Raw genomic sequence first — 26,217 nt, 5'->3', positions numbered from 1 at the left:
TAAAATTCTGTGTATTCAGTTAAAAAAAAAAAGGGGGGAAAAGAAAGGAAACCAAATTAGTTGTCTTTGCCTTGAACTAACTCCCCATGCAACACCAAAGAAAACCAAGATATCGTGACAATATTGTTCTACACGAATATGAAGAGATGGAGATATTTAAGACCTCATACAATACATAAAAATAGCACTATAGTGTTATTGTTTTCATGGATTCAAGAAGTATGGTCCACAAACTCAGATAAATTCTGCAGCTCTGGTCTAACAATTCCCCAGGTGATGTTCATGCTGTAGGCATGCAAGATGTGACACAAGTGGACTGTAAGGTGTATTTTAACATTCTTTGCAGCCTGCCATTTCCTCTTGCTCACTTGCACAACAAGATTTTGGTGTTGCTGTGGGTGGTAAGTTTTTGTCTCCAAAATCCATAGATTTTAGTGGAAACCCTCTTGTCTTCCTAAACCTAGCTAAAGAAGCAAAGATACTGTCATAGGTTGACATGCACACCTTTAAAACAACAAAGTTAAGACCTCCAGGAGGTCCAGAGCATCCAGCCCAGGGGGTGGACACTGGAAATTATGTTATTTCATCCCATAATGCCCTGCATCTCTAATATAAAACTGGCAGCACCAACTGCCTCTGCCCCACTTTTCCTGTCCCTGCACCCTTCCTGATGCAGCTCCCTTATCTCCTGTTTTGCTCTGGAGGAGGCCTTTTTGGCCTTGAGGCCTGCTAGCGGCCTAGGCCAAGCTAGTTTTAAACTGCGCCATTATGGCCTGGTTGTGGGGAGCAGTAGCAGGGTAGGCCTGGGATTTTGGCCTTATTGGAGGGAGGTTTGTAGAAGCTTTGGCCTTAAAAAGTTCTTGGATAACCATGGCCTATGGATTTCTTTGTATTTTACGTGCTTTGCTATGATTTGCACTGTAGCATTGTTGTTTATGAATATCATTTCCATTTAGACTTCCAATAATATTCTGTATTCCTCTCCAACCCTGTGTGGAGTTTTTCTTTAACTACTCTAAGAGTAATTGGAGAGCTTGTCTAGCTTCTTAAACCAAGACAGATACCAGGATTATTTTCACAATTTTGTAAATGAAAAAAATACACGGATCAATAAACCTGTCAAATGAGCAGAGGGCTGTTTTTCAAGTCAATATGTAGGAGGTATGCTGAAGGGGACTGACTTTTTTTTCTCCTTCTGCTTGAGTAATAGAGACTAACTGCAGATGCAGAGATAAGCAGTCTTCTAAACACTGTACTATAATACCTATAAAAACTCAAGGACTTAGTACTTGCTTGCTCTGATATAGCTTCCCCAGCATCATAACAGGGTAAGTGATGACTTAACTTCTGACAGTGAAGATTTATAAAATGTAGGAGCATTTAAGACTCATTACACAAAGTGGTGCTTTGATGTGGAATATTTCAAAGAAATTCATTAATGAAAAGGATGCAAAGAAGTTATGATGGAAGGCAGTGTATATAATTCAAAAGTAATAAAATGCAAGTGCTATAGAACTCTATACTGTAATTGTGGACTATAAGAAGCACATTATTTAAAAAGTGCAACAGAGAAGGAAAGTAGAAAAAGAACAAAGAATGATGGAAGAATTGCAAATTGTCTAGAAGTAGCATGACACCATAGATATCAAGGTGCATCACATTCATTATATTGTAATGTTATCTCATTTTGTTAGACAAATCTTTCTTTGAACTAGATACAAAGTAATAAGGGTATCTGTAACCTCCAAGGAACAATCTCTCTCTTACCTCTGAAGCCCATGATAAGTTACAGTCTCAATGTAATCAAACCGGCTGTCAACCCAGTAAAGCCTCTTTGATACAATATCCAGAGTTATTCCGGCAGGCCAGCCTAATTTTGTTTTTACCAAATCCTGACGGTTAGTGCCGTCCATGAAGGCCCTTTCCACTTTAGGATCACCAGAGAGACTATCCCAGTCTGAGAAAAACAAATAACTATAAAGGAAAACACAAACACAAAAAAAAAAGACCCATGTTTACTTCAGATTTTACAAGCCCCTGACATTTTACACGGAATTTAAAACTACCACCCTTTCTGGGCAGAGCCAGTTCTTAGCTATCATACTACGAAAACACATTTTTTTGTCTCCTGCCTGAGAAGTAATTTGCATTTTCTTTTCTAGAACAGATCTGGAAAGAAACATGCTTTCACCCACAAGGCCTCAGAAATACTGAGCTTCCTTAGTAAAATATAGACTGCCCTAAAAAAACCAGTGATAAATAGATGCATCATGACAGCAGCAGCCACCACTACAAGCTGCATGAAATTCTCCTTCCCATTCTCTGAGGATCCAAGTTTTCATGGCTCATATATTTTTGAAACCTACTGGACTGCAAGAGAATAGCTTCCCTGGCCTCACTCCACCACTTCAGGTAGTAGGAGGTCTGTGGATGGTATCATGATAGAAATCTTTCAGGATAACTTCTAGTGTTCTGCAGCGCAGCTCCACAATTCCTCTGTTTTCAGAGCTGTCAGTGCACATAAAAGCCATAAAACAGATTCCACACACTGGGAATGAAAGCAGTGCACAGCCGCCCCATTACAATTGGAAAGATGTAAATGTTTAAATTTTTTTTTTTTATCTGATTCCAAAATTACCATGCTAGCTACTCCTTTTGCATGGGAATAAAGGAGTTTCTGACATTACCTGGCATGTACAACTTACCCAGCATGTACAACTTACCCAACAGTTGGATCCAGAGCTATTCCTCTAGGATTTCCAAGATTTTCAGCAATAAGAGTCACACGGTTTGTTCCATCCAAGTTAACCATATCTATTCTGTTCACACTGGTCTCAACCACATACAGTTTATTGTTAACCCAGTCCACTGCTAGATTTTCAGGTGTGTCAACTGAAACATTTAAAACTTCTTGGAGATCAGAGCCATCAATATTGACAGAAAAAACCTGAAAATGATACAAATATTGTTAATGTCCATATCATGTTTTCCTAATCACAAGACACATGGCACTTCCCTTGTATCACCACATTGAGCACAGATGCACAACTGACCACTAGATACAACCAACTTATCCACTGAACTAGTCCTTAGCTTAGGGTTAGCTTGCCTGCAACTAGCATTTCTGCTAAAAGGACAAGGTAGCAGACTGGAACAGCCCTGTGCTTTAGCAAGCCTGAAAAATTACTGGGTTGTTTTTTTTTTTGTTTTAATCTCTGTATATAAAATACTAGTTTCTCTCACTTTACTGGGATCTAGCAAAATTCAGTATTTTTGTTAACTAAAAAGAAATGAACATGCCATAGCAAAGCGCTCCTCAGTGCCCAGAAACAAAAGGGGGAGCTCTCACTGCACCAACTACTAAGGGGAAATAGGAGAAAGGGAAAGCTCTCTGTCCTGACATAATGGAGAAAGCTCCTTCATTTAAGAAGGTCTACCTCAGTTAAAGCTGATTTTAACAGCATCACACTCAAGAAGAAATGGTGTTGTTTTCTTACAAGAGAGCTCACAACTACATGAAGCAAACAGTACATATACAGTAATTTTACATATACAGTAATCATGCAACTATAACGCTGAGTAATATGAAAAGCTAGGAATTGTTATCCCTTTTTTGGAACAACAGCATGAGATTTGGAACGTGTTTAAATGAACATACTGATTACCATGAGTAAATACACGCAAGAAAAATAAGAGCAATAATAATTATATAATTTTAAATATTCTCCAGGTCGAGGTAATAATAATCAAGCAAACCATTTAACTATCTATCCTGTTCTTTGGACACTTTGTCAGTGAGAGAGCCTCTGGTAATTAGGTTAGCAAGCAGCATAGTAAATGAAATAAAGTTGACACAGAACACAACCCACAATTTTTTATTTTAGTTTACATCTTAACCTCTTTAAAATAAAACAAAGACAACCAAAACTAAATCCCTTAGTAATACCTTTATTTTAAGATATCAAATATATCAGGTGGAAACATGCATAATATAAGAAAATTATTGATGCCACTGTGGTCCTGTATCACAAAAGTTCAGGTATGATCCTGACTTAGTTTGGCCACTGTCAATGCAGTTGCAGTAGTGGAATGCTCTACAGTTAAAGTAAAAATGCCAAAACTGTCAATAAGTCATAAATTTGGCATACAAATCCTGTCCTGCTTGACAGTCAAGCAGAGTAGTTTCCAGCAGAACCAACATGGCACTGTAGAAAAAACTGTATTTCACAGAGTAGACTTGGAATAATGACAGTGACACTAAATGGATCCATACATAGTTTTAGCAGGCCATGGATTCTCCTTCAGCCTGCATTACATTCAACAGGAAGATGAAGATTGAGGGGTTTCAGTATTTGACCTAGAACTTTTTTTGTTTCAATAAGCTAGACATATAGAAAAAGAACAAAGGCAAAGTCCAATATTTACAAGGGTCTCCAGGCTGTTTTTAAAAATTTCTCTGGTTTACTGTATCATGAAGCTAAAATACTTCCTCTAAAAGAAAAAAAAAGGAACAAAATATTGGCTCATTACACACAATACCATCAATATTTGTTATCCATGCTCAATTTCAGTGCCATTTGAAATATATGAAGAAATCTGATTTTTATCATCTTGGAAGGCATTCAGCTTTTACATTTTAAATTATCATGTTTCAAAAAATTACCAAAAAAAATGTTTGGTTTTGAAAGAATGTCTACTATTTCTCTTAATTAGTTTTTTGGACTCTGTCTCAAGTAAAATTAAAGTTGCTCAAGACATTCCCATATAATAGGATTCTTTGTTCAATGTCACATGTAATAGTATAGCTTGAAAAACGTAGTCATTAACATAAAAGATTTCAAGGAGCTTTTTTGTTAGAAAACAAAAATACAGCCAGCTTCTGCTCTCAAAAATGAAGGCCTATCAACACATTCTGAGTCTTGCAATTCTCTACTTCCACATACACAAAAAATATACTCTTCTTGAAATTTCTACCCACCTTATCTTGTACTGTATCAGTCCAAAAGACTCTGTGCAGGTAAAAGTGAAAGTCCACTCCAACTGCAACCCCACGATTCTGCGACTGCACCAAAGTACGAAAACTTCTTCCATGGAGATCTCCAATCAGTAAATCACGGCCATTGGAAAAAATAATTGATGCTACGCCAGCTGAAAGCAGGGGTGACAAATACATGACTACTCTGCAGGCAAGGTATTTTGCAAATGGATGTTGAAATAAATACACACTGGACACAAAGGTTTAAATAGATGCTCAGACTACAATCTGTATAAATGTTTCTGTTTGAGTACTAACCTGCTTTGATTCACCTTTGCTTTCTAGACTTGGAGCAAATCATGCAAGAATATGTTTTTAAAGCCCTACCAGCTAAAACTTTTGCAAAACTCCTATGCATCTAAACTCATAATTTAAACATTAGCTCCTCTAATCAAAGTATAAACTTTCTTAAGTTTATACTGCCTGGCAGGCAGGCCATGTTTCTTTTATTATTTATGTAGTGCTCTATCCTTTCTACTTTCTTCCTTCTCTCATCTCATCAGAAAATCTTTGCTGTGTCATGCAACAGAAAAGAGATTCCAGTAAAGTCTCTGAAGGAGAGATCACTTTTCACTGTTGAAAGCCTTGATGTAAGACTGACAAGAATATATTTAGTCCAAATCCTATTCACCCTATACATAAAATCCTCCCTAACCAGCGAAACTGATATAGGGCAGGTATGAAATCCCCCCATTAAGACAGAAAATCAACACTTTTCAAACAACTCACTGATCCAAAAGTCACACTAATTTGAATGGAAAGCTTCTTGTAAAAGACATAGATTTTTTCTGGGAAATGAACAATCTTTTCCACTACTTGCATATGCATGTCTTAATGTAGTCAAGGATATTTCATTATCTAAAAAAAATCCAGGTGTTTTGAGGACATAATTAGAAAACTGGTAGATGATAACTGCTCTGCAGATTTGGCTGAAGAATGAAGGAAGTGCAACGGTACTGGGCTGTTCATGCTCTTCTAAGAAACAAGACTGCTAATGAGCTACAGCAAGCAGGGACTCCCATCTCATGGAGCTCCTGCAGGCAGGAAGACCTGCCTCACAAAAAAGCCTGTTAGGCTATTACATCTCCTCAAAGAAGGGCATCCTGGGGCCCTCTTTCAAAGCAGAGCAGAAGCTGAACAGCCAGGAGCAGCTGCCCACTCTTGGTGGGCACTTCACACTCTGTGTGAAGTAAACATTCTTGAAGAGTTCAGATTCTGGGACACTAGAATCCCAGAGGCAAGTACTTGAACTCACCATTGAATAAAATCATCTTCTTGCAAAGCAAAGTCCTAGAAAAACTAGTTTTTCACAGAGTGGGGTCAGGAAACTGCCTCCCACAGGACCCAGAGTATCTATTAAGGAGGACTTTAGCAATGATCTCTGAATGCTGCAGAAGTCAGGAATCCTGTGAAAGCAGTGAAGCCTAGAAGATACTTTTTTGATGAGAAGCAGCCCTGATGAGTCAACTCCACCAGCATACAGGTGCCACCAGTCTCTTGGCATTTGCTGATGTTCTGAATGCTGTCCTGATCTTAAGTCCTTAAAGCCAGAGTTAAGTTAAAATCAAACAGAGATGAGTAGCATGGCCATGCAAAGTGTCCCATATCTAACTCTAGCCATTAGGCAGCAAGAAACTTACACTGCTGCACACTAACCTGAAGTGTTGGCCCGACAATGTCGATGATGCTCTAGGAAGTAACCTTCCACACAGTGGCACTGGTGATGTCCCACACGATCTTCACACAGCTGGTCACAGATGCCCCACACTTTGCAGTCATCAAAATCTGTCATATGAATAAGGCATATTTATATACAATGCTTTGTATAAAAAAATGTAATTGTATTTGGGAAGCTGCAATTTTGTCCTTTCTGCTTGCTTTGTATTTGTTTGTAAAACTGGCATGGGAAAAGAGGTTCTGTAGTTTTTTTTTCCACAAATGTTTCAGTTTTCTATTTCTGGATAATAAAACAACTGATGTTTGTTGCTAAGAGACAAACACACGCCCTCCCACCACCACCCCCGAAAAAAAACAACCCACACCTGTTGGGAGAAAAGGAAAACTCACTGTACAGGATACCACTGTCAACTTTTCACAATACAGAATATCTCTATGCAGTATTCTGCCTGCAACAGAAGCGTACACTTTGCACACATATAATTGTCTGGATTTAGCCCACGCTAAAGGCTAGACCTACCTTTATGTTTGTACAGCGCTCAAACTAGTAAGTCTTGCTAAAAGGTACTGTTTGTTAGCTCAGACTTGATAACATGCTAACAGATGCCTGAATTCCAGTTACAGTCCAACTGCACCAGAAAGCTACTCTATTTCCAGTTATTGAGATAAATCATTTCACAGAATCACAGAATATTAGCGGTTGGAAGTGACCTCAAAAGATCATCTAGTCCTACCCCCTGGCCAGAGCACATGGAAATGCATCCAGGCATTTTGGAGGAGACTCCACAACCCCCCTGGGCAGTTTGTTCCAGTGTTTTGACACCCTCACAATGAAAAAGTTTTTCCTTATGTTTACGTGGAACCACCTATACTCCAGCTTGCCCCTACTGCCCCGGGTCCCCTCATTGAACATCACTGAGAAGAGCCTGGCTCCTTGCTCCCAACATTCACCCTTCTTTTTAATTATAATCTTGCCCTCAATGTCTTCAATGGTCTTACTGAAAGAGATCTTTATGATACGTCTCTGGTTTGTTTCTGTGGTACTATGCTGCCACTGTACTACTTAGATTTTTTCACTCTTTTGCTGACTCTTGAGATTTTCTATTTGCCACTATATCCACCCATTTGAAATTTACCCACCTTCCTGGAAACCAAACTTTCCCAGTAAGCTTTGAGAAGGTACTAGATAGCTGCAATCACTCCACTTACCAATACAAGTACGACTGTCATTGCTGCTTATTGTATATCCTGCAGGGCAATAACACATCCCTCCTGATGGAGAAGAATGACAGTGATACTGGCAACTGAGAGCAGCACATTGTGATATGTCTAAAGAAAATAAAATAGTTCAGAAATATGATTATACATAGTATCAGAAGAACAGCTTTTTGCCCTACTAATAATTACAAAGCTATACTCTTCATTACATCTACAATTTCATAAACAGCTTCTTAAGACATATCTACACAAGAAAGTATGTCTGATGCACCACAGCTTTTTTTGGTTCCACACGGCTTAGTTGTGAACAACATATCCTCCTGCTCAATCTATTGGTACATAAGCTCATCATTTACTCTGTTATGCGGAAATAAAGCACCCTACTACATTATATTAAGGAGAATATTCATGTTAGTCCAATATATTAGAATATATTGGTTGGATTGCGTTCATGGAGAAACTCTTCTTTATCCTTTTCTTCTCTCTATCTCCTTTTTATCCTCACCACTTTTCCTTTTCCGTGTACTACTACCCAACAGACAATTCAGCAATAGATTATCAGCTCGTGATTGTAAAGCACTTCCTGATTTCCACATTCCTTCTTACCTTCCTTTTCTTCAATTTATTCTGTTAAATGCCTTGAATTGCAGCCCATATCTGATGTTACTACTAAACCACTCAGCAAAGCAAGGGGCACTTTTTTACAAAAAGGATAAATTTCTGGATTTTAGGTTGGGGTTTTTGTGGGTTTTTTTTTTGGCTGGTTGGTTGGTTTGGTTTGGCTTGGGGGTTTGTTTGTTTGGCTTTTTTTTTTGTAGTGTGGGGGGTTTTTTGTTTGTTTTTTTGTTGTTTGGTTGGGGGGGTTGTTTGTTTTTTGGTTGGTTCATTCATTTTGTTGGGGTTTGGTTTGTTTTGCTTTTCTCTTCTTGTTGTTGTTGTTTGATTTTTTTTTTCCTATCCTCCTATTCTAAAAGGCATGATTTTATTAACAGGAATTTTCCTCTTCCTAGAAGTTAACAATGTAAAATGCCCTGATCCTTATTCCCAGAGGGAATCAATGTTCACAAGAGTGAAATTAGCAGGAACCGTCCATGCTCATTGCCTCCAACAGAGAAAACCCAGTATATCACTAACTGGAGAACAAGACATCCCAAGTGAAAAGTTCTTTTTTAAAACTGCAAGTGACTTATTAATGATTCAGGATGTATTAATTCAATCCCTTGTTTAAATCAGTACACAACATCCCTTCTTACTTATAAAAATGGAAAATGACAGATATTTAAACAAAATGGCAAATAACACACCTTTCCCTGCCTTCTTGAACACATTTTAAGACACTGAAAATGAATTAAAATCCTTATTCATGACACTTCATGTAGAACTTTACAAATGGAATGGTCTGCTCGCAGCATATATGACTCCTTCAGACCACCCACTCAAGAGAGTACCAAAAAAAAAGTGAGCTTCCAATATTTCAACATGATTTAGGAGACAAACAATGAATGTAAGAATATATTACTGCTGATGTTTCTACTACTCTGTACGTGCTTTTGATTCTGATACATACTGCAGTGTCTGCCCGCAGTGATGTTAGTTTCATCTTCTCCTGCAGGGCAGTCTGCAGCTCCATCACAGACTTTCCCAATTGGAATGCAATGCCCTGACCCAGGGCAGGCCCACTCTCCTGGGTAGCATTCATCACGACCACTTTCTACAGAAAATGAAAACAAGAACAATTGAACATGTTCTACATAATACTTAGAATTTGTTCCCAACATCTTCCCAAAGCATCTCTACCCTTCATTGTTCAGTTTTCTGGTTCTTGCACACAGCTGCAAAAGACAATATAAGAAACACCGTCTGTACTTCATAGAATATTAGGGGTTGGAAGAGACCATAAACGGTCATTGAGTCCACCTGCCCTGCAAGAGCAGAACCAACCACCTAGAGCAGATGGATTTTGAATGTCTTCAGAAAAGGATACTTCACAACCTCTCTGGGCAGCCCATTCCAGTGTTCTGTCACCCCCACATTGAAAAAAACTTTTCCTTATCTTATATGTAACCTCCTTTCCTCTTTCTTGCACCTGTTTGCCCTTGTCCTGTCATTAGACATGACTGAGAAGAGCCTGGCTCTGTCCTCCTGACACTAGCCCTTTGCATATTTATAAGGTCAGCCTCAGTCTCCTCTTCTCCAAGCTGAAGAAACTCAGCTCCCTCAGCCTTTCCTCATAAGGGTGATGTTCCATTCCCCTAATCATCTTCATGGCTCTGCACTGCACTCTTTCAAGCAGTTCCCTGTCCTTGAACTGAGGGGCCCAGAACTGGCACAATGCTTATCATACTTTCTTTTACCTTCAAAGTACAATGCGAACAATACTTTTGCAGACACATGAATCCTTACAGTTTTCTGTGTTGTTAGAAACAGTAAGACCATTTAACTTTAGGCTAATTGGTGTACAAAAAATTGTTTCAAAACATGCTAATGAGAATAGTACTCATCATAGCAAAAGCCACTTTCATTCATTACATTTTCTGTTTCTTGCATGACAAATCTTGGTAGCAAACAAATTATTTTCATTATTAGAAGCCTCATGTCTCTGAATGGATGACCTGAAAAATCTCCACAGAGAAAAAAAAATCAAACTAAAATTGTAAGGGAAGATATAAAAAACAATTATTTTTTTTAAAATGTTGCTATGCTGAAGATGGAATTCTAAGTTTTTCAAAGAATTACAATGGATTCAGAGTATCTTGATTGGTCACAATTTCATAAAAGTAGCTTAGTGAGGTCTTCCCCTGAAAATGTCATCATTAGAAGTTAGCATTAGTATATACCACATCCTCTTTCATCTTCATTGTCTTCACAGTCATCATCTCCATCACATATCCAGCTTTGATGAATGCAACGGCCACTTGGGCAAGTGAAGAAGTTGCCTCTGCAGGTTGCATATGCTAAGGAAAGAAACATAAGAAAATGAAACTAAGTGACTAAAAGGTTAGAAATAGTAACAGTATGTCATTGATAAAAAGTCACTCATTTCTCCTGAAAACTTGACCCAGTTCCATATCTTGTATGTACTGTAAACACTGCTGTTTTGCTCTGGTGTTTGGTATGGACTGCATTTTAGAAGTCTCTGGTTCTTTACAGAAATGTAAGAGAGGGCTAAATTTCTCAATTAATTGTGCAGCTAGGTGCACAACACCTTATTAACAAGGTTTCTGAAGGTAGACATGACACGGAGATGATACTTTAGATCTCAGGAGGTAAAATATTTTTATGCCTTGTACACAGAGGAGTAAAGTACAAACAATGAACATTTATAGCAAAGTTCTCCATGGTTGGCATGCATCCCCTGATGAGAGTTCTGAAACATTTGCAGGTCCTCCAAAGGACAAGAATTGCAATAGAGAAATATGAAGGGTGAGGGGATGGAATCATACTGGTGTGTGGTTTGCTAAGATAGAACAACAAATGGCAACACATGGCCTTCTTGCAATGCAGAATATAAAATTAACTAAAATCACATAATCAATGGGAGACCTTTTTAAATATGTATTTCACACATGTGATAACTCCACACCTTGATTATGAAGAAAGGAATATGAAAATTCCAGAAAAGGACCTTACGTGAACATCTAAAGAACAACTCTTTGTACAGTTATCTGCCTGTAAAGTTGTATATTATAGTCATTGTGAATAATTCTGTAAGATCTATTCAAGCTATTGAAAAATAAAAATGTGGAAAAGACAACCTGAGAAAAGGTCTATTAAAGTAGCACTATGATTTTCATCTTTCCATACAAAAAAGTCCCTGTAGACCAGTGGATAGCTTTTGATGGCAGTATAGCCAAGCAATCTATATCAGCTGCTATCTGCTTGAACCTGTCCTTTGTAAAACAGTTAGAAAGTTGGGAGTGTAAGACAACAATAAAGAAACAAACAAAAAAAACAATAAACAAAGCCAACATACTGCAAGAGTTTTCATCACTCCTATCTCCACAGTCATCATCATGGTCACAGATAAATGCTCGAGGAATGCATTCTCCATTAGCACACTGAAATTGCGTACTGGTACATCCATGTGCTGAAAAAGATTTTGGCACAGAAAGACATACAGAAAATATGTCCAAAACCTAGAAACTTTAACTTCAAAAGAGGGTCTACAAAGCATATTTGTTTGGGATCACTCTGCATGTTGTACTTACTGCAATTAGCTTCATCAGAAGAATCTCTGCAATCAACTTTGCCATCACATCGTTGGCTTGCATTGAAACATGCTCCATTTGCACATGATAACTGTTCACATCTTGGGTAATCTACAATAAGAAAGCCTTCAGTATTAGTATGAATGTTAGAATAGAGTATAAATCATCATTTATATCCAGTATTAATAGAATGCCTTGATTTCATAGAACCATAGAATCAATAAGGTTGGAAAAGACTTCAAAGATCATCAAGTGCAACCTGTCACCCAAGACTTCATGACTACTAAACCATGGCACCAAGTGCCACATCCAATCCCCGGTTAACATCTCCAGGGATAGTGACTCCACCACCTCCCTGGGCAGCACATTCCAATGGCTAACAACTCTCTCTGTGAAGAACCTTCTCCTCACCTCAAGCCTCAATTTAAAGGAAAACAAACAAAAAATAATAATACAAAAACTTCCTGCACTACAACTGACAAACAATCCATTTATCCAGCATACTCTCTCCTCCAACAGATATATAAGAATGTCTTCTAGATAGATTCCACAGACCTTTGCAAGAAACAAGGGGAAAACAAGATGTGTCTCCACACCCCAAAGATTTGTAACCTAAACAGTTGACAATATGACAGAAAGCAATACAACATGAAAGGACAGCAAGCAGTGAGTATTTGATTTACTTACTTGTACCTCAGTTTTACACTCTATTAAAAGTGCTTAGGCAGAAAAAGGGGTTCTGAAATTTATAGTTTCTACATCTGTTTAGAATGTCATAAGTTCTCAGACACAGAGACTTCAACTTTTTATGGTTTTGTTCTAATTAAGCCAAGGATGTTAAACTTCCAAGTCCATTATCAACTTCAGGACCTCAAATTTTGATTACCCATTCCCCTTCCCAAAACAAAGAAGATTTTGCAGAACTAATAGTTTTTCTGTTTCTGGCTGTTCTACTTCTGTAGATGACCAACAGGCCAAAAGAAGCAATTATTGCAAACAACTTACAAACAATTCTGAAACCACTTATGCATACAAACAGTTAGTGAATGCAGTGGAACTATCAAACAAATTAAGCATGTGCAAATGCTAGAATGGAGCAGAATATGAGCTAAATTTAGCTCATTGATATGTAGTTACTAATTCAGGTAAAGGGCAAGTATGAAAGCAAATAACTGCTGCTTTTAGAGGTGAGGTTCATTGGACCTTCACATCTATATGGAAATACAGGCAGATAAATCAACTCAAGAATAATCAAATTTCACATTGCACCTTTAAGATTTTCAGTTCAAATTCCATCATATTTTACTTGCATGCAAGGCTCTCACTTAGGCACATTTTCATTCATACTCTTCAAACTCAAAACATGGATTACAAAATTACTCACATAGAAATAAGAAAAGCTGTGTTTTTTTCCAGGAAGTAGCAAACTATTTCACTTGCTTCTACTATTCTATATATATCATCACATTCTCATGTCAATCACATATGGAACAGGCTTACATGATTATCATAGAATCACAGAATCGTTTGAGTTAGAAGGAACCTTAAGTATCACCTAGTTCCAACCCCCCTGCCATGGGAAGGGACATCTTCCACTTAACAGGATGCTCAAAGCCCCAGTCTATTCCAGTGCCACACTACCCTCAATGGAACAAATCATTAAAAAAAAACCCAAGAAGGGCAGTAAGTAAAAACATTTTGAAGCCACTTCAATATACACATTCTAAGTATATTAATGGTTTACCAGAATGTGAGCAAACACTTCTTTTTCATCATTTTCTTTTCAAACATACTCAGTGTACAGATTCTTTATTTTAATTGTAGTTGCAGAAGCAAGAACATGCTTGGAAAAGCCTGATGGAAATTAATTTAACTTTTAAATTCTGTACAGGTAATCCCATTTTCAATACCCTGTCTAAACACCAATATTAGCAAACAGCAGTTCTGATCATAGCTTTCCTACTGCTCTGAAAGGTATTTTTCATTGCACTGTACATTGCACTCTTTGTATCTTGTAGCATATTGTTTTAATAAAATGGTTCTATTTATTCGGGGTATTAATAACTAATATTAATGAATAATGGCAAAGCTATGAGTTATGCCAAAAGTGGCAGCCAACACACTGCAGGGTTCATAAGCATTTGTGCCACCAGGACAATTTCACAGTAGCTGGGATAGCCATCCATGCTTTTATGGGAGGAAAGGTACCAAAGATACCAAGCAAGAAAAGCTGAATTATTTGAGAGCCAACCACTGTCTGACACTTTCCAACAGCTTCCAGCTAAGGCCCCTGTGGAAATCACATACTTGTGGCATTGTGTTTATGGTGGACACTGCTCTTGAGAGAATGAAAGAAGGAAAAACAGAAGTTCACAACAATACAGGATATCTGAAAATGAAGGAGTGCCTGTCCTTGTCACTGTGAAGAGACAGGACTTAAACTCATTTTCTTTCACTCCAAAATTTAGAAAACATTACCAACAAATCAGCTGAGTTCTACTCCTTGTCACCAAATGGAAAGTTCTAAATTGGAAAAGAGAGTCTGGACCTTTTCTCTGGTGAGGGCAAGAATAAGATGAACCACCAAACCAGATTAGTTATGCACTCTAGCTTAATTAAACACTCTCCAGTGAAGAAAGTCTGGAAAGTTAGTATCATGGTATTTTGGGATTTAAACAACAAGTTCTTACATTAGTCACTGCATTTGGGGCTTGCACAATAAACATTTCCTAGATATAGTTTTACTTTCTTTTTTTTAAAAAAAAAAAAAAAACACAACCCCAAAACCCACAAAAAACAAAGATTCATGTGCAAGAAATAGTCCCAGAGCAATGAATTCGGATTTAAAAACTCATAGCTATGCAAGAACTGAACAGCAAATCTGATCATACTGTCTCTGTTCTAAGGAGCACATGGGAAAAGTGTCAGCACACTGAGTGACCTGGAACTATGTAAAAACTAAAGGAAACATTGGGTTTTTTCTAAGTCTGTGACAGATGGATTAGAAAGAACTAAAAAGAATCTATTTTGCTCCTAAGGAAGTCTGAAATGAAAACATGAGAGAGTGAAAAGAGACAATAATGAGATTAGAAAAGTAAAAGGACAGAAAAATACAAACTCTGTTTTCTTTCACCTTGCTTTTAACTCTGAAAAGGCTCCAACATGAGCACTGTTTCCTTTATCTTTTCCTCCCAAGAACCTTTGGCTAATTACAGAAAACTGAAAAGAGGAGATCTATTCCTAGTCATCATAGTACCTAGGAAATAATACAAGCTTTGTGAAAAAAGGGGAAATCCAGCTATGTTCATTCCAGTGCTCAGGAATAAAGGAAGCTCTTCTTTCTCTTCTCTTTCTCTCAGGCATGTCTTTTTATTAGCCAAATACAAATCTGTCTCCCTGTGGTATGTCAGCACTTCAGATGCAAGACCAGCTAGCAAACACCAGCACAAATGACAGATGAGGCACCTTACCCCTTGCAACACACAAACGGTTTTGGTGCAACAGTCTCAAACACATTTAAATAGCATGTACACATGATTGCTAAATCTACATTATTTCACTTTCTACCCAACACTTCTGTTCTGCAAGCTGGAAATAAATCCATACAAAAAACAATAATAGGTGATAACTGAAACCAGTATTTGATTCAGTAGACACCAATTTCTGTCACACAGCCAGGAATTGTAACCTTCTGTAACTCTAACCCATGTTAGAAGAAGAAGAAAGAAAAAATAAGGTATGATATCCTGCTTCAAAATTTTATCCTTTTATTGCAGCATAATTTCAAAATATTTTACAAAATAAAATTAAGTAAAACCCTTTCATATACTGCCATGAGTCACCACCTCACAGTGGGCAAATCTTTGCCCAGACAGCTCGCAGCCTATCAGAAGCACGAGTAGGAGGATTTACCCTAAGCCCAAGAGTATTATGAGAGTACATGACAGCAGGTAGTGTTCATAGCAGAGATGCTTTAAGAGCTAGCAGACTGACCAGACCCTCATTCCTGACCTTAATGCCTGATTTTGATCCCTGGCCACACTACTCTTTGGCAGTTTTCCTTAACTTGCTCCAGTTTTGCTTATTCCCTGTCCCAAACTCTCTCTAGTGGAGATATTTTCTTCAGCCTGAATTAATACCTGTTACAGGTAATTGATCCAACATCAAGAACTTTAGCCTCTGTCCATGGCCCTTTATTTCCTTCTTGATTTACATCCCCCAGATCTCTTCAATTCTTGATCTTCATTCACTTTTAGCCTGATCTATGCAAATTCATCCCAGCCCTAGCTGTCTATTTCCTGACACAACAGATATTTAGAGCAGAAAATAAGAGGCAGGAATTAACAGGTTAAGCAACTCGACATCAAAATTAGAATAAAAATAGAGTTTCTGGTCGTGGACTCAGCCAGTCAGACTCCAACAACATGTCTTTAAAATATTTCCCCTCTTTCATGGCCTCAGTGCAGTGCTCAGCTGCCACATCTGCATCCAAGACAGTCAAAGCAGAATGGATTTCACAACTATAAAGCTAAGGCAGAAGAGAGAATTCTACCTTGATTTGAAAGAAATCAAGTACATAACAGAGAAAAGTGACACCAGTATTGGCTGCTTACTCTCAAAAAGTAATCGTTACCCAAAATAGTCTGCCATTGCATTCTACATTTCTGAAGCTTTAAAATGAAAGTATTTGCTACCTGCTGACTACCAAAAAAGCAGGAAAAACAACCTGCGATATATTTTTAAAGAAAATAAAACTCCACAATCTTATGAAACTAAAATAGCTTCAATGCACTAATTACACGACCTGTAGCTGAAACATTGTTCTGATGTTTATCTTAGCCTCTGCATGGGTAGCTTTCCCTTACTGATAATCCCATTAGCAGTAAAACAGACTAAGGCTTTGAATGCCTTTGTTCTTCTCCCCCCCCCCCCCCCCCCCCCCCCCATTTTTCATTGCTGAGTTACTTTATAGTGGTGACACCTTGCATCTGACTTGTTTCTTAAATAATGTAACTTATTCAGCAACAGCACTTTTATCATCTTTACAATCTAAATCTGCTTCCAGACAAATCACTGATAAGTTTATGGTTTATTATGCTCTGTGAAATAAAAGAATCAGTTCTAAATAGCTTTTTTCTTCAGAGATGTTTCATTTTTATGTATGAAACCTTTTAGTAGGAAAGGTTTCCCTTTAGGAAAAAAATAATGACCATGGAAAAGGTCACCATAATTATATTCCTCGTCTTTTGCTATAATTATATTCCTCATATTTGTTTTTATCAGATAGAGTGGAAAAGAAAATGGATAAAACAGTGGGAAAATTAATATTCAAAGCAAGTATTTGAATCTGCTTCAAAATAGTAAACTCTAACATGGTAAGCCCTACTGTTCAGTTAATCATAGAATCACAAAATCATTAATTTTATCTTATGGTTTGTTTAAAGCTTCAGGCCCTTCAAGGAAGGAAGGCAATCAAATTTGTCCATCCTTTCTGGAAGGGTTTTGTTATTACATTCTTCTTGATTATCTGGTCTTCAGCATCATCACATTTCTTTAAACTAGCCTGACACTCCCACTTTCAACGTTCCACGTCACAGTCATTCTTCTGTCTTAGAGAGACTGTCAACACATCTTCTAATAAATCAGAGTAGAGGCTGTTGATTGATACAAGGCAGTCCCTCTCCCTGGGGCTAAATCTGCTGTCTTCCCAACAATCATGGGGCCTACCGGCTGATGCAGCAATGACTGAGTTTCCCACACAGCAGTGAAGTGCTACTTTAGCAGTATCTAAAAGCCCCTTTCCAAACTGCCTTTTTCAATTTACTTAGTTCAGAATGGTAAACCTGAAATATAATATGTGCTTCAATTTTCAAACATCACAGTGACTTCTAGTCTTAAGGAAAATTTGTGAGTATTGTGGTTAGGATTCAGCCCTCATTTTGCCACGCATTTATTGCATTTATAATGATCACACCATTTCACCTGGCTGTGCCACACTTTATGCAATGACTACTCTCAGATTTCTCAGAGGTGCTGAGCAGTTCCTCCTTTTTAATACACAGATTTTTAATTTTTAAACAATTCTTTTCTTCAGAATTTTTGAATGTGTTATAGATTTGCTAAATCAAATTTAGAGGAAGAAAACAGGTTGGTAACTTAAAGAGGAAAAAGGGCAAGTTAGAGAAGATATTCTGTCAACAATGATATGGAATATTTTGGTTCTTGGCTTTCAGCCATTTGTGCTGGTGACTTCAGAATTGACTATAGATCCATCATGTGGAAAAGTTCCAAGCTGGCTGTCTCAGCAAGCTTTTATTGCAGAGTACCATGTAATTCTAAATCACCTTTCATTCTACAGAATATACAGTTTAGCCACTTGTGAGTCAAGGACGAAATGCACTAGCAGCTGGCTGACCATGTAATATGCTGGTTTTCCTTTAGATAGCATATACACATATCCTTGTTTCCTCTAAGTGCCACTTTTAACAACATTTTCTTGCTTCCTTCTTTATCCATACCTCAGCATCCTAGCCTCTTCCCCACCTCCTGCCCCAGGTCTGGTTCTGAACAAAGTTTACAGTTATGTCTTTTTCCCAAAGACACACTAATTTCTAAAAGCTGGAATAGCAGCTCATGTGTTACACACCACTCATGACAGGTAAAATTTTTCCTTGGTATTAACAGTGGTGACAGGTTGGACTCAATGATCTTTGAGGTCTCTTCCAACCTCAGTGATACTGTGAAGATACTGTGAAAACGGTGAAGACACATACTGTTAGACACTGTTGTGACTGCATTAGGCAAAAACATCTCTGAAAAATATGGCTACTATTCTGTGGCCAGCTGTCAGCAATATTCGGCCTAGACCAGGATCTAGGAAGGTTGTCACTAGTCAAGCAGCCTCAACTCTGCGGAAGTTAAACTGTAAAAACCTGCATTCTGTTGGCATAATATAAACTTCTTACGTGAAAACAATATGACCCAGTGCCACTTCATCTCCACAAGAAACCGCAGTCTACAATACAAATGATTTTGAAAGGGACAAAGCCTCTTAAAGAGGTGATTCAGAGTCAAATTCTGCATTTCTATACAGGTCATAGTTATTACTGATTTAATAAGGAATATGCAAAAATAGTATGCAAAAATTGGCAAAGTTAGCTCTGAGTCTCCCTAGGCTTTAACTTATTTAAGAAGAATTGCTTCTTTCCAGTGCAATATTAGTCATTTTTTGGACAACGACAAACAAGAAGCCCTGATCCTATGTTATCACTCCACATTTGAGGTCTGCAATAATGGATCTGTATCAGAACATCAGCTCTAATACACAAAAGAATCTGAAATTACACTCTCACAACAAGAAGCATATTGTGGTCATCCTGTCCATCACCAGGCCCTTTAATCTTACAAATTTATTAAAATGCCACCAAGAGATGAGATGAAACCAGATCCAGTGCTAAGAGCGAAGACTCACGGCAGGCTCTTTCATCTGTTCCATCAGTGCAGTCCTTCACCCGATCGCACCAGTATGCGCTTGGGATACACTGCCCATTTGAACACGTGAATTGCTGACTTGAGCATGTTCTTCCCGCTGCAAGAAACAGGAACTCAATTAGTCTTTTCCAGCAATCAAGATTTTTTTCTATGCAGAAAAGTATTTTCCTCCTTTTTACTCCATCCTCCTCACAAATATTAGTATAAGATGTTTTCTTCCTGTACCTTTGTGTACTTAAGGAGATTACAGAGCACCTGATAAGTATATGGCAGATAACATAGCTCTATGAGGTCTTCCACAGCCTGCAAGGTCACTATTTTTCTCCACTGAAGGGGTTGAGCTCTAGGTTAAAAATTACCTCCCTACAGGTATTCTGCCTAAAAGATTACATCACCAGTTCTCACTATTTTAAAGTTTTCTCTGTTTACTGGGTCAAAATCTTCAGTAACTGCAAGTTACTTGGTCAGCTAGAATGCCACAATGTAAACACAGCGGAACTGGAGGTTAAGGCGCTGCTTTCTAACACAGCCAGGGCCTCAATGGTCAGGAATATTTCACATTCATAACCAATAAAGGATCAAGAACAATAAAGTCTCATCCCATGACAGCTGTGTCAGTGAAAAGTAACCACATAAAATTGTCCAATTCTACTTTGATTCCACTACAGCTAAATTAGAGACTGTCCTTCTTAGGCAAATTAATTGAATTTCTGCAGATATAACTGAAGGGTGAAATTTCTGCTAACTTTTCCTCCCTTCTGCCACCTGCACATTTGTATCTTTCAAATTCATGCTACAGCTCAACACAGTCTCAGTCTATACACTGGTATCTGGTCTGCTGCTTTACAGGGTCTCTCTACTGCTTTTTCTGTCAGTACTCCCAAAGTAAGATCAGCTACTGGGATACTAGTGTCCTGAGGAAAACCAAGAGCAAGACAGCAAAGTAAACCAAAATGGTTTACTACTGCATGCATCCAGAGCTGTCAGCCATTTATGTCAGGGATAATTTTTCCATGTTTCAAGAAAGAAAAACTCTTCCACAATTCCAAAACACAGAGATAAAAAGTTGCTTTAGAAGAATAAGGCCAAATACCAGGATCTGGCTCAAAACCAGCAGCAGCACAGTGCCTGTGCAGTTACTAACACTCGTGATTAACTAGTACACTTTAACAGTGACCCAGCTCAAAAACCAGCTCAGAGCTGTTGCTCCTTTTGCATTTTGCATCAACAGATTCTTTAGTTAAAGCATAAACAGCAACTGCGCTTGCAGCTTCCCAGACGAAGAGGGGAGCAAAAGGCAGCGAATCTTAGTTCTAATTTTTCCATCATCAGAGGGAATAAGTATCATGATATAAAAGCACAAACCACATCTGTGAGCAAAATTCTTCCAAAATTTGAAACTGTGAACCTACCTACTACCAAGGGAGTTAAGACAGAAGGTCCAGATCTGTTCAGTTTAATGAAGGTATCAAAAAAATTACATATAGAATTAAAAAGAAAAATAAATGGATCTTATCCTCATTATTTAAAGTAACTTCTAATACAAGAAGTAGTGGGAAAGTGGTTCTTTAGAAAATTGCAATGCTTGTTCTTCCTTGTCTTCTACAATAATGCAGAGAATGAAATTTGGTGCAATAATCATCTCAAGTCAGTGTTCATGACTACAGCAGGTACTCCACTGTATGCAGCCCTTAGACTGCTTAATCACAACATTTGAAAAACCAGAGCATTGTATGTTATTATTATCAGTGTTCATCTTGCTATTGACACTGGAAAAAAAAAAAGAGAAGGCCTGTGACTATGGCAGTTAGGCTGCTAAATGGTGCCTGTGCTCTAAAGTACGCAGAGAATCTTAAACACTTTAGTCTAAAAGAGGAATTCAAACAAGGTTATACAGTATTTTGCATATTAAACTGAAATCTTAATAGGAATTATGTCATAATTTTGAACTGTCCAAATGATAATGTAGACTTTCACTCCATGCCAGGAATTGTGGTACTCCTTCTATCTTAATATGAGAAAGAACAGCTCTGGTTGTTTTAAATAATGGTATCATTAAGTAGCACCACAGAAGATGGTACAAGAAGTAATGTGTACTTCAGTTGCTTGATAATTCCTCCTTTTTTTATATATATCTAAATTCCAACATTTTCCAGGAAGAAATCAATGGGTTTTGGTTTTGTAATTCTGAGGTGTCAATGTGAATATTACTCTGCAATGGAATAAAGTAGTTTTTTTTTCTGTGACTGAAAATGTTTAGACATCAGAGTACAATGTATATGTCACCATATTTGGATGTACTAAATTTTGTATCAAGTATAAAACTAATGTGCATTGTATATTTTTCTGCTTTTTTTCCTCTTTTTAATTAACAGAAAGATCAGTAATTTTCAGATTACAAGACCTGGAGATGGTTTTGTAGACATATTTTCTGGTTTTTTTATTGATTTTAGATTTTATTTCTAGAAACTACTTCAGAGAGACACTTCTGGTAAAAGCTCTCCTTAGAGCAGGCTTGTTTCTGTATGTTCTCAATATGCTGCTATGTAAATTACCTTATCTCACAAAGATGGTATAACATTAGAACTCAAATACTTACGACATTGTTGATGTTCATCTGAGCCATCTTCACAGTCTTCTTCATCATCACAAACCCATGAATGTGGGATACATTCGCCATCCGTCTGACACTGAAACTGATTTCCCTCACAGGTAGGTTGTGCTAGCAATGAAGAAAAAAAAGTAATTTCACAGATGTCTGGGAAAGAGCTTTCAAAGAGAATAATTAAACAAGGGAAAAAGAATACTTCAGGTTCAAGTGTCTATTGACTGTGACTTCCATTAAACACATGAAGCATTTGACAAACCAGAGAAACAGACAGGAAGGAGAAAGTGGGCCAAGCACACCGATGCTTAAAGGAAAAACTCCTGTGTAGGAATCTTTCGTTTGGTATCTTCCCCTGGAGACATGGGATGCTCCAGAAGGCAAGTCACAGCAAAAGATTAGGGCTCTGAACAACACTCTTAGCAGAGGCTCCAGGCTTTTCCACTTATGAGTCACGATAGTTTCTCTAGTCTCACAGGGGTCTGTCTGTTCAATTGCTCTCATGCAACCCCAGTGCTCTATTCCTGGTAGGAAGAGGGTCTTTCAAAATAAGCTCATGACTTCTCTGAATTCATGAAGAAAAAGTGAGGGTCACATCAGAACCATCTGAATGTTGTTGTCCTCACTCAACTTGTTACTTTTCAAATAGCCATTACAGAGAAAGATCAAAATAAACGTCTGAAACTGTTGAGCAGCTAACTCCACCCCTAGTTATTACTCCTGGGAGTAATCACTAGCATAACACAGCCTAGTAAACAGGACTCTGGTCTTACTCATCTTTTTTTCCATGAAACACTTGGGGCTTATGGAATTATATGCGAGCACAACACCAATGTAAACAAAGCATAAGGGGAGAAAATTAAATTACTTTGTAGATTTAGAGTTGAGAAGTAGAGAAACTACATTAGAAGTACTTAGAGAAATAAAAATCGATCACATACTATAGACTTCATGCACACTTCTTTCAATTCTTGTTTTATGAAACAAAGAATCATCCTGTAATATCGTTTTAACTTTATGCCAGTTTTAAACTATCTTCCTAATTACATGCCCCACTACACATAGCACATTAATATACTGCCTTAAAAAAGCACAATTAACTGAAAGGAGAAAAAAAAACTTGATAAAGTTTTATTTTCATTTTCCTAATTAATCACATATATAAAAATAAGAACAACTCAACTTCACACTTATAACTATGACAAATGCAGTGCCAATTGATTTTTTTAATCTCTCACAAATCCAATATGAATTTTACCCACTCTTTCCACTTGTAGTTCAGAACTAAGCTGAAATGGCAAGTTATAGGACAACATCATTTTGTTTTGCCAGTTCAAGGCATTCTTCAATCAGAACTGCACTGGTTTTGAGAGCTAAACAGAATGCTAAGCAACATATCATTCTGCCAAGGTATGTGAATAACTTTCAATTTTATTATATTGATCACAAAACAATCGAATTCATTGTGAAAAGAACCAAAATAAGTTAGGCTAACTGCCCATCAGCTGAGGAACAAAAACTGGCACAGCTTTTAAGTGGGCTGACAACTGCACCAACCCAGGAGACCTCAAAGAGCACTAGAACTGAGAAGGTAGAATGCAAACAGTCCTGAAAACAAATTGTGGAAGGAATTCTTTAATTAATTCCTTAATTTTCACAATTTTTTATCATTCAGCTCAGAAGAATCTTTGTGCATAGAAATTACAGATCATCTGAATGCAATTGTTCTCCCTGACCTCTTAACACTGAAGATAGCACAACTAACTTCAGATAACAAATGAAGACTCAAGGTACAGTAGGTACAGCTTGTTTGTTGTATAGGAACTTTTCAATCCTACACAGCAGTTCAAATAATGGCAGTGGTAGCTGTAAGTACATCAAATATCCAGAATTGCTGCAATAATAGGATATAAGCCATTTCTACATCTACTTAGAATATTAGTCAACAAATGAAACTGCACTATTAGACACTCAGATTTGTTAAGAGATCACAAACTCAGGTTAGAAGTTTAGCAGTACTTGGTTTTCTGAATACCAAGCCAATGCAATCAAGAACTATGACCCTTAAGCAAATTCTGCAATCATCTCAAAACAAGTAATTTTTTTTTCTCTTCTGATATTCATTCTTCTACCACAGACATAGCTGAGAACCCTGGGACCTCAGTATTTGCTATTACCAAAAAAGTTGCTCTATAGTTGTTTCACTTACGACAGCCAGCTTCATCTGTATCATCAGAGCAGTCTCTAGCCCCATCACACCTCCAGTCTGCAGGAATACAGCGACCATTTCCACAGCGAAACTGTCCCTGCTCACATCCTGCAGTAAAGCAGTGGAACAAGCAGGTTAGCAGTACCAGCACATCAAAACAGACAGTGTAGTGCATTCCTGTCAAACAACTGTAGTCTATTCATCCCTTTATGGCATACAGAGGAAAAGAGAGAATACAATATTACAATAATACACAAATATAAATCAGTACATATATATAAAAAACATCTTTACACACTCAGCTGAAAAATAAAAGGAAAAAAAAAATCTCTAAATCTCACAGGGCATTTCCCAACTAAATTGATAGAAAAATTCCCATAATTTAAATATTTTTTTTATTATACAAACAAAATTAAAAAAGGGGGGCAATAACACAAAGAAGTCTCAGAGGAGCACCTACACTACAGAAACTTATTTAGCAGGAATGTGTCTGTTTTAAATTCACAAGCAGCACAGACTTAAGTAAAGGTAGGGCATAATTTTCCACATTATTTCACAGGGTTAAGCATGCTAAATGCTAGTCTTCCCCAGAGATGTTAAGGATTTAAGAAAAATACTAATAATCCCCTTAGCCAATGTGGAAATCTTGTTTCAGCAGCAACCGCTTCAAAGTACAGAATGACCTACGTTTTGTTTTGAAATAATATCTTAAGATTTAAAATCTTTCCTCTGAAGTACAGGAAAGCACATCTTCAGACAACATTTGAATAGCAAGTATTTTAAAAGAAATTAGGCTTTCAGACATTTATGGCTGATCAAAAGATATCCTGCTGTCATTCCCTCCTGCTTGATCTACTAAGGATTAAGACCTGCTAAAGAATCATTCATTCTCAGGTGTAAATGTAGCTGGATCAGGCTTTTATTAGAGTTGACTAATGAAATCTTCACTCCAGTAGAAAAGATAAAATGCACTTTTTGTGTTTTTTGGTGTAACTACAGCCTCATAAAAAAGGAGTGAACAGTTTTATAGATCCCCAAAACAATGAGCTATAAGTAGATGCAACAGAGATGTTTCATGTTAATTTGTTGTCAGCCCTCAGAGAAGGAAACACTGAAAAAAAATGACACAGTAGCAAAGGCCAACTCTGAAGAAAAACATCCTGTTTCCTGATTTAATTAATTGCCATATGATAAAAGTTGATCTTTCAATTATTCTGAGTGACTTGTCCAGAGAAGATAATCTCATGCAGCGCAACCATCTACTTTTTGAATTCATGGTGACATAATAGCACACTGCTCTAACTTCCACGTAAAACCAGGCATATCAACACTGTCAAGTAAACACAGTTAAGTGATCTGTTCCTAAGGGATATAGGCAAGCTACTTTATGCAAGGAATGTTCAAATCTGATTGTCTGGTAGTGACACCCTGATTTATAATGTATCCTGCAAATGGTCAAAAACTTCACTTGGATAAATGGTGGTACGGAGTGGTACAGGAGTATGTTCACCCAAATACCTTCTATAGACTAATGCATGATGGTGGTTGGTGGTGCAGGTCTGGGGTTGGTGGTGCAGGTTTCTTATCAACTACCTTTAAAACACAACAACCTCCCTTTCAAAAATGCCCTGAAGGAATGTACAAGTTCACTCTGGAATCCCAGGCCTTCTCACTGAGGGCTTTTGCCCTACAAAGCAACATTTCCATATGAGATTAGCAGTTAAAGCTCTAATAAGCACAGCACATAAACCATAATTTATCAGTTGGAATTGCT

General features: G+C 37.6%; 1 protein-coding gene across 5 annotated transcripts in view; it reads right to left on the bottom strand.

Moving 5' to 3' along the window:
• The window catches only part of LRP2 (LDL receptor related protein 2), a 123,171-nt gene that overhangs the window by 79,110 nt on the left and 17,844 nt on the right, over positions 1–26,217 (bottom strand). For all 5 annotated transcript variants that reach the window (XM_068138662.1, XM_068138664.1, XM_068138663.1 and 2 more), the window contains exons 2-13: positions 24,444–24,551; positions 22,229–22,351; positions 19,610–19,726; positions 12,139–12,249; positions 11,904–12,017; positions 10,768–10,884; positions 9,498–9,641; positions 7,922–8,041; positions 6,692–6,820; positions 4,979–5,148; positions 2,724–2,947; positions 1,768–1,974 (exon numbers count right to left, since the gene is read on the bottom strand). In XM_068138662.1, coding sequence (XP_067994763.1) covers positions 1,768–1,974; positions 2,724–2,947; positions 4,979–5,148; positions 6,692–6,820; positions 7,922–8,041; positions 9,498–9,641; positions 10,768–10,884; positions 11,904–12,017; positions 12,139–12,249; positions 19,610–19,726; positions 22,229–22,351; positions 24,444–24,551 — 1,684 coding nt within the window. The remainder of the gene's footprint in view (positions 1–1,767; positions 1,975–2,723; positions 2,948–4,978; positions 5,149–6,691; positions 6,821–7,921; positions 8,042–9,497; positions 9,642–10,767; positions 10,885–11,903; positions 12,018–12,138; positions 12,250–19,609; positions 19,727–22,228; positions 22,352–24,443; positions 24,552–26,217) is intronic.

Source organism: Melanerpes formicivorus, unplaced genomic scaffold (assembly GCF_026170545.1).
Source record: "Melanerpes formicivorus ecotype bairdi unplaced genomic scaffold, bMelFor1.0.p_v2 SCAF_5, whole genome shotgun sequence".
Lineage (NCBI taxonomy): Eukaryota > Metazoa > Chordata > Aves > Piciformes > Picidae > Melanerpes > Melanerpes formicivorus.
This window is presented reverse-complemented; position numbering and strand designations above follow the sequence as displayed.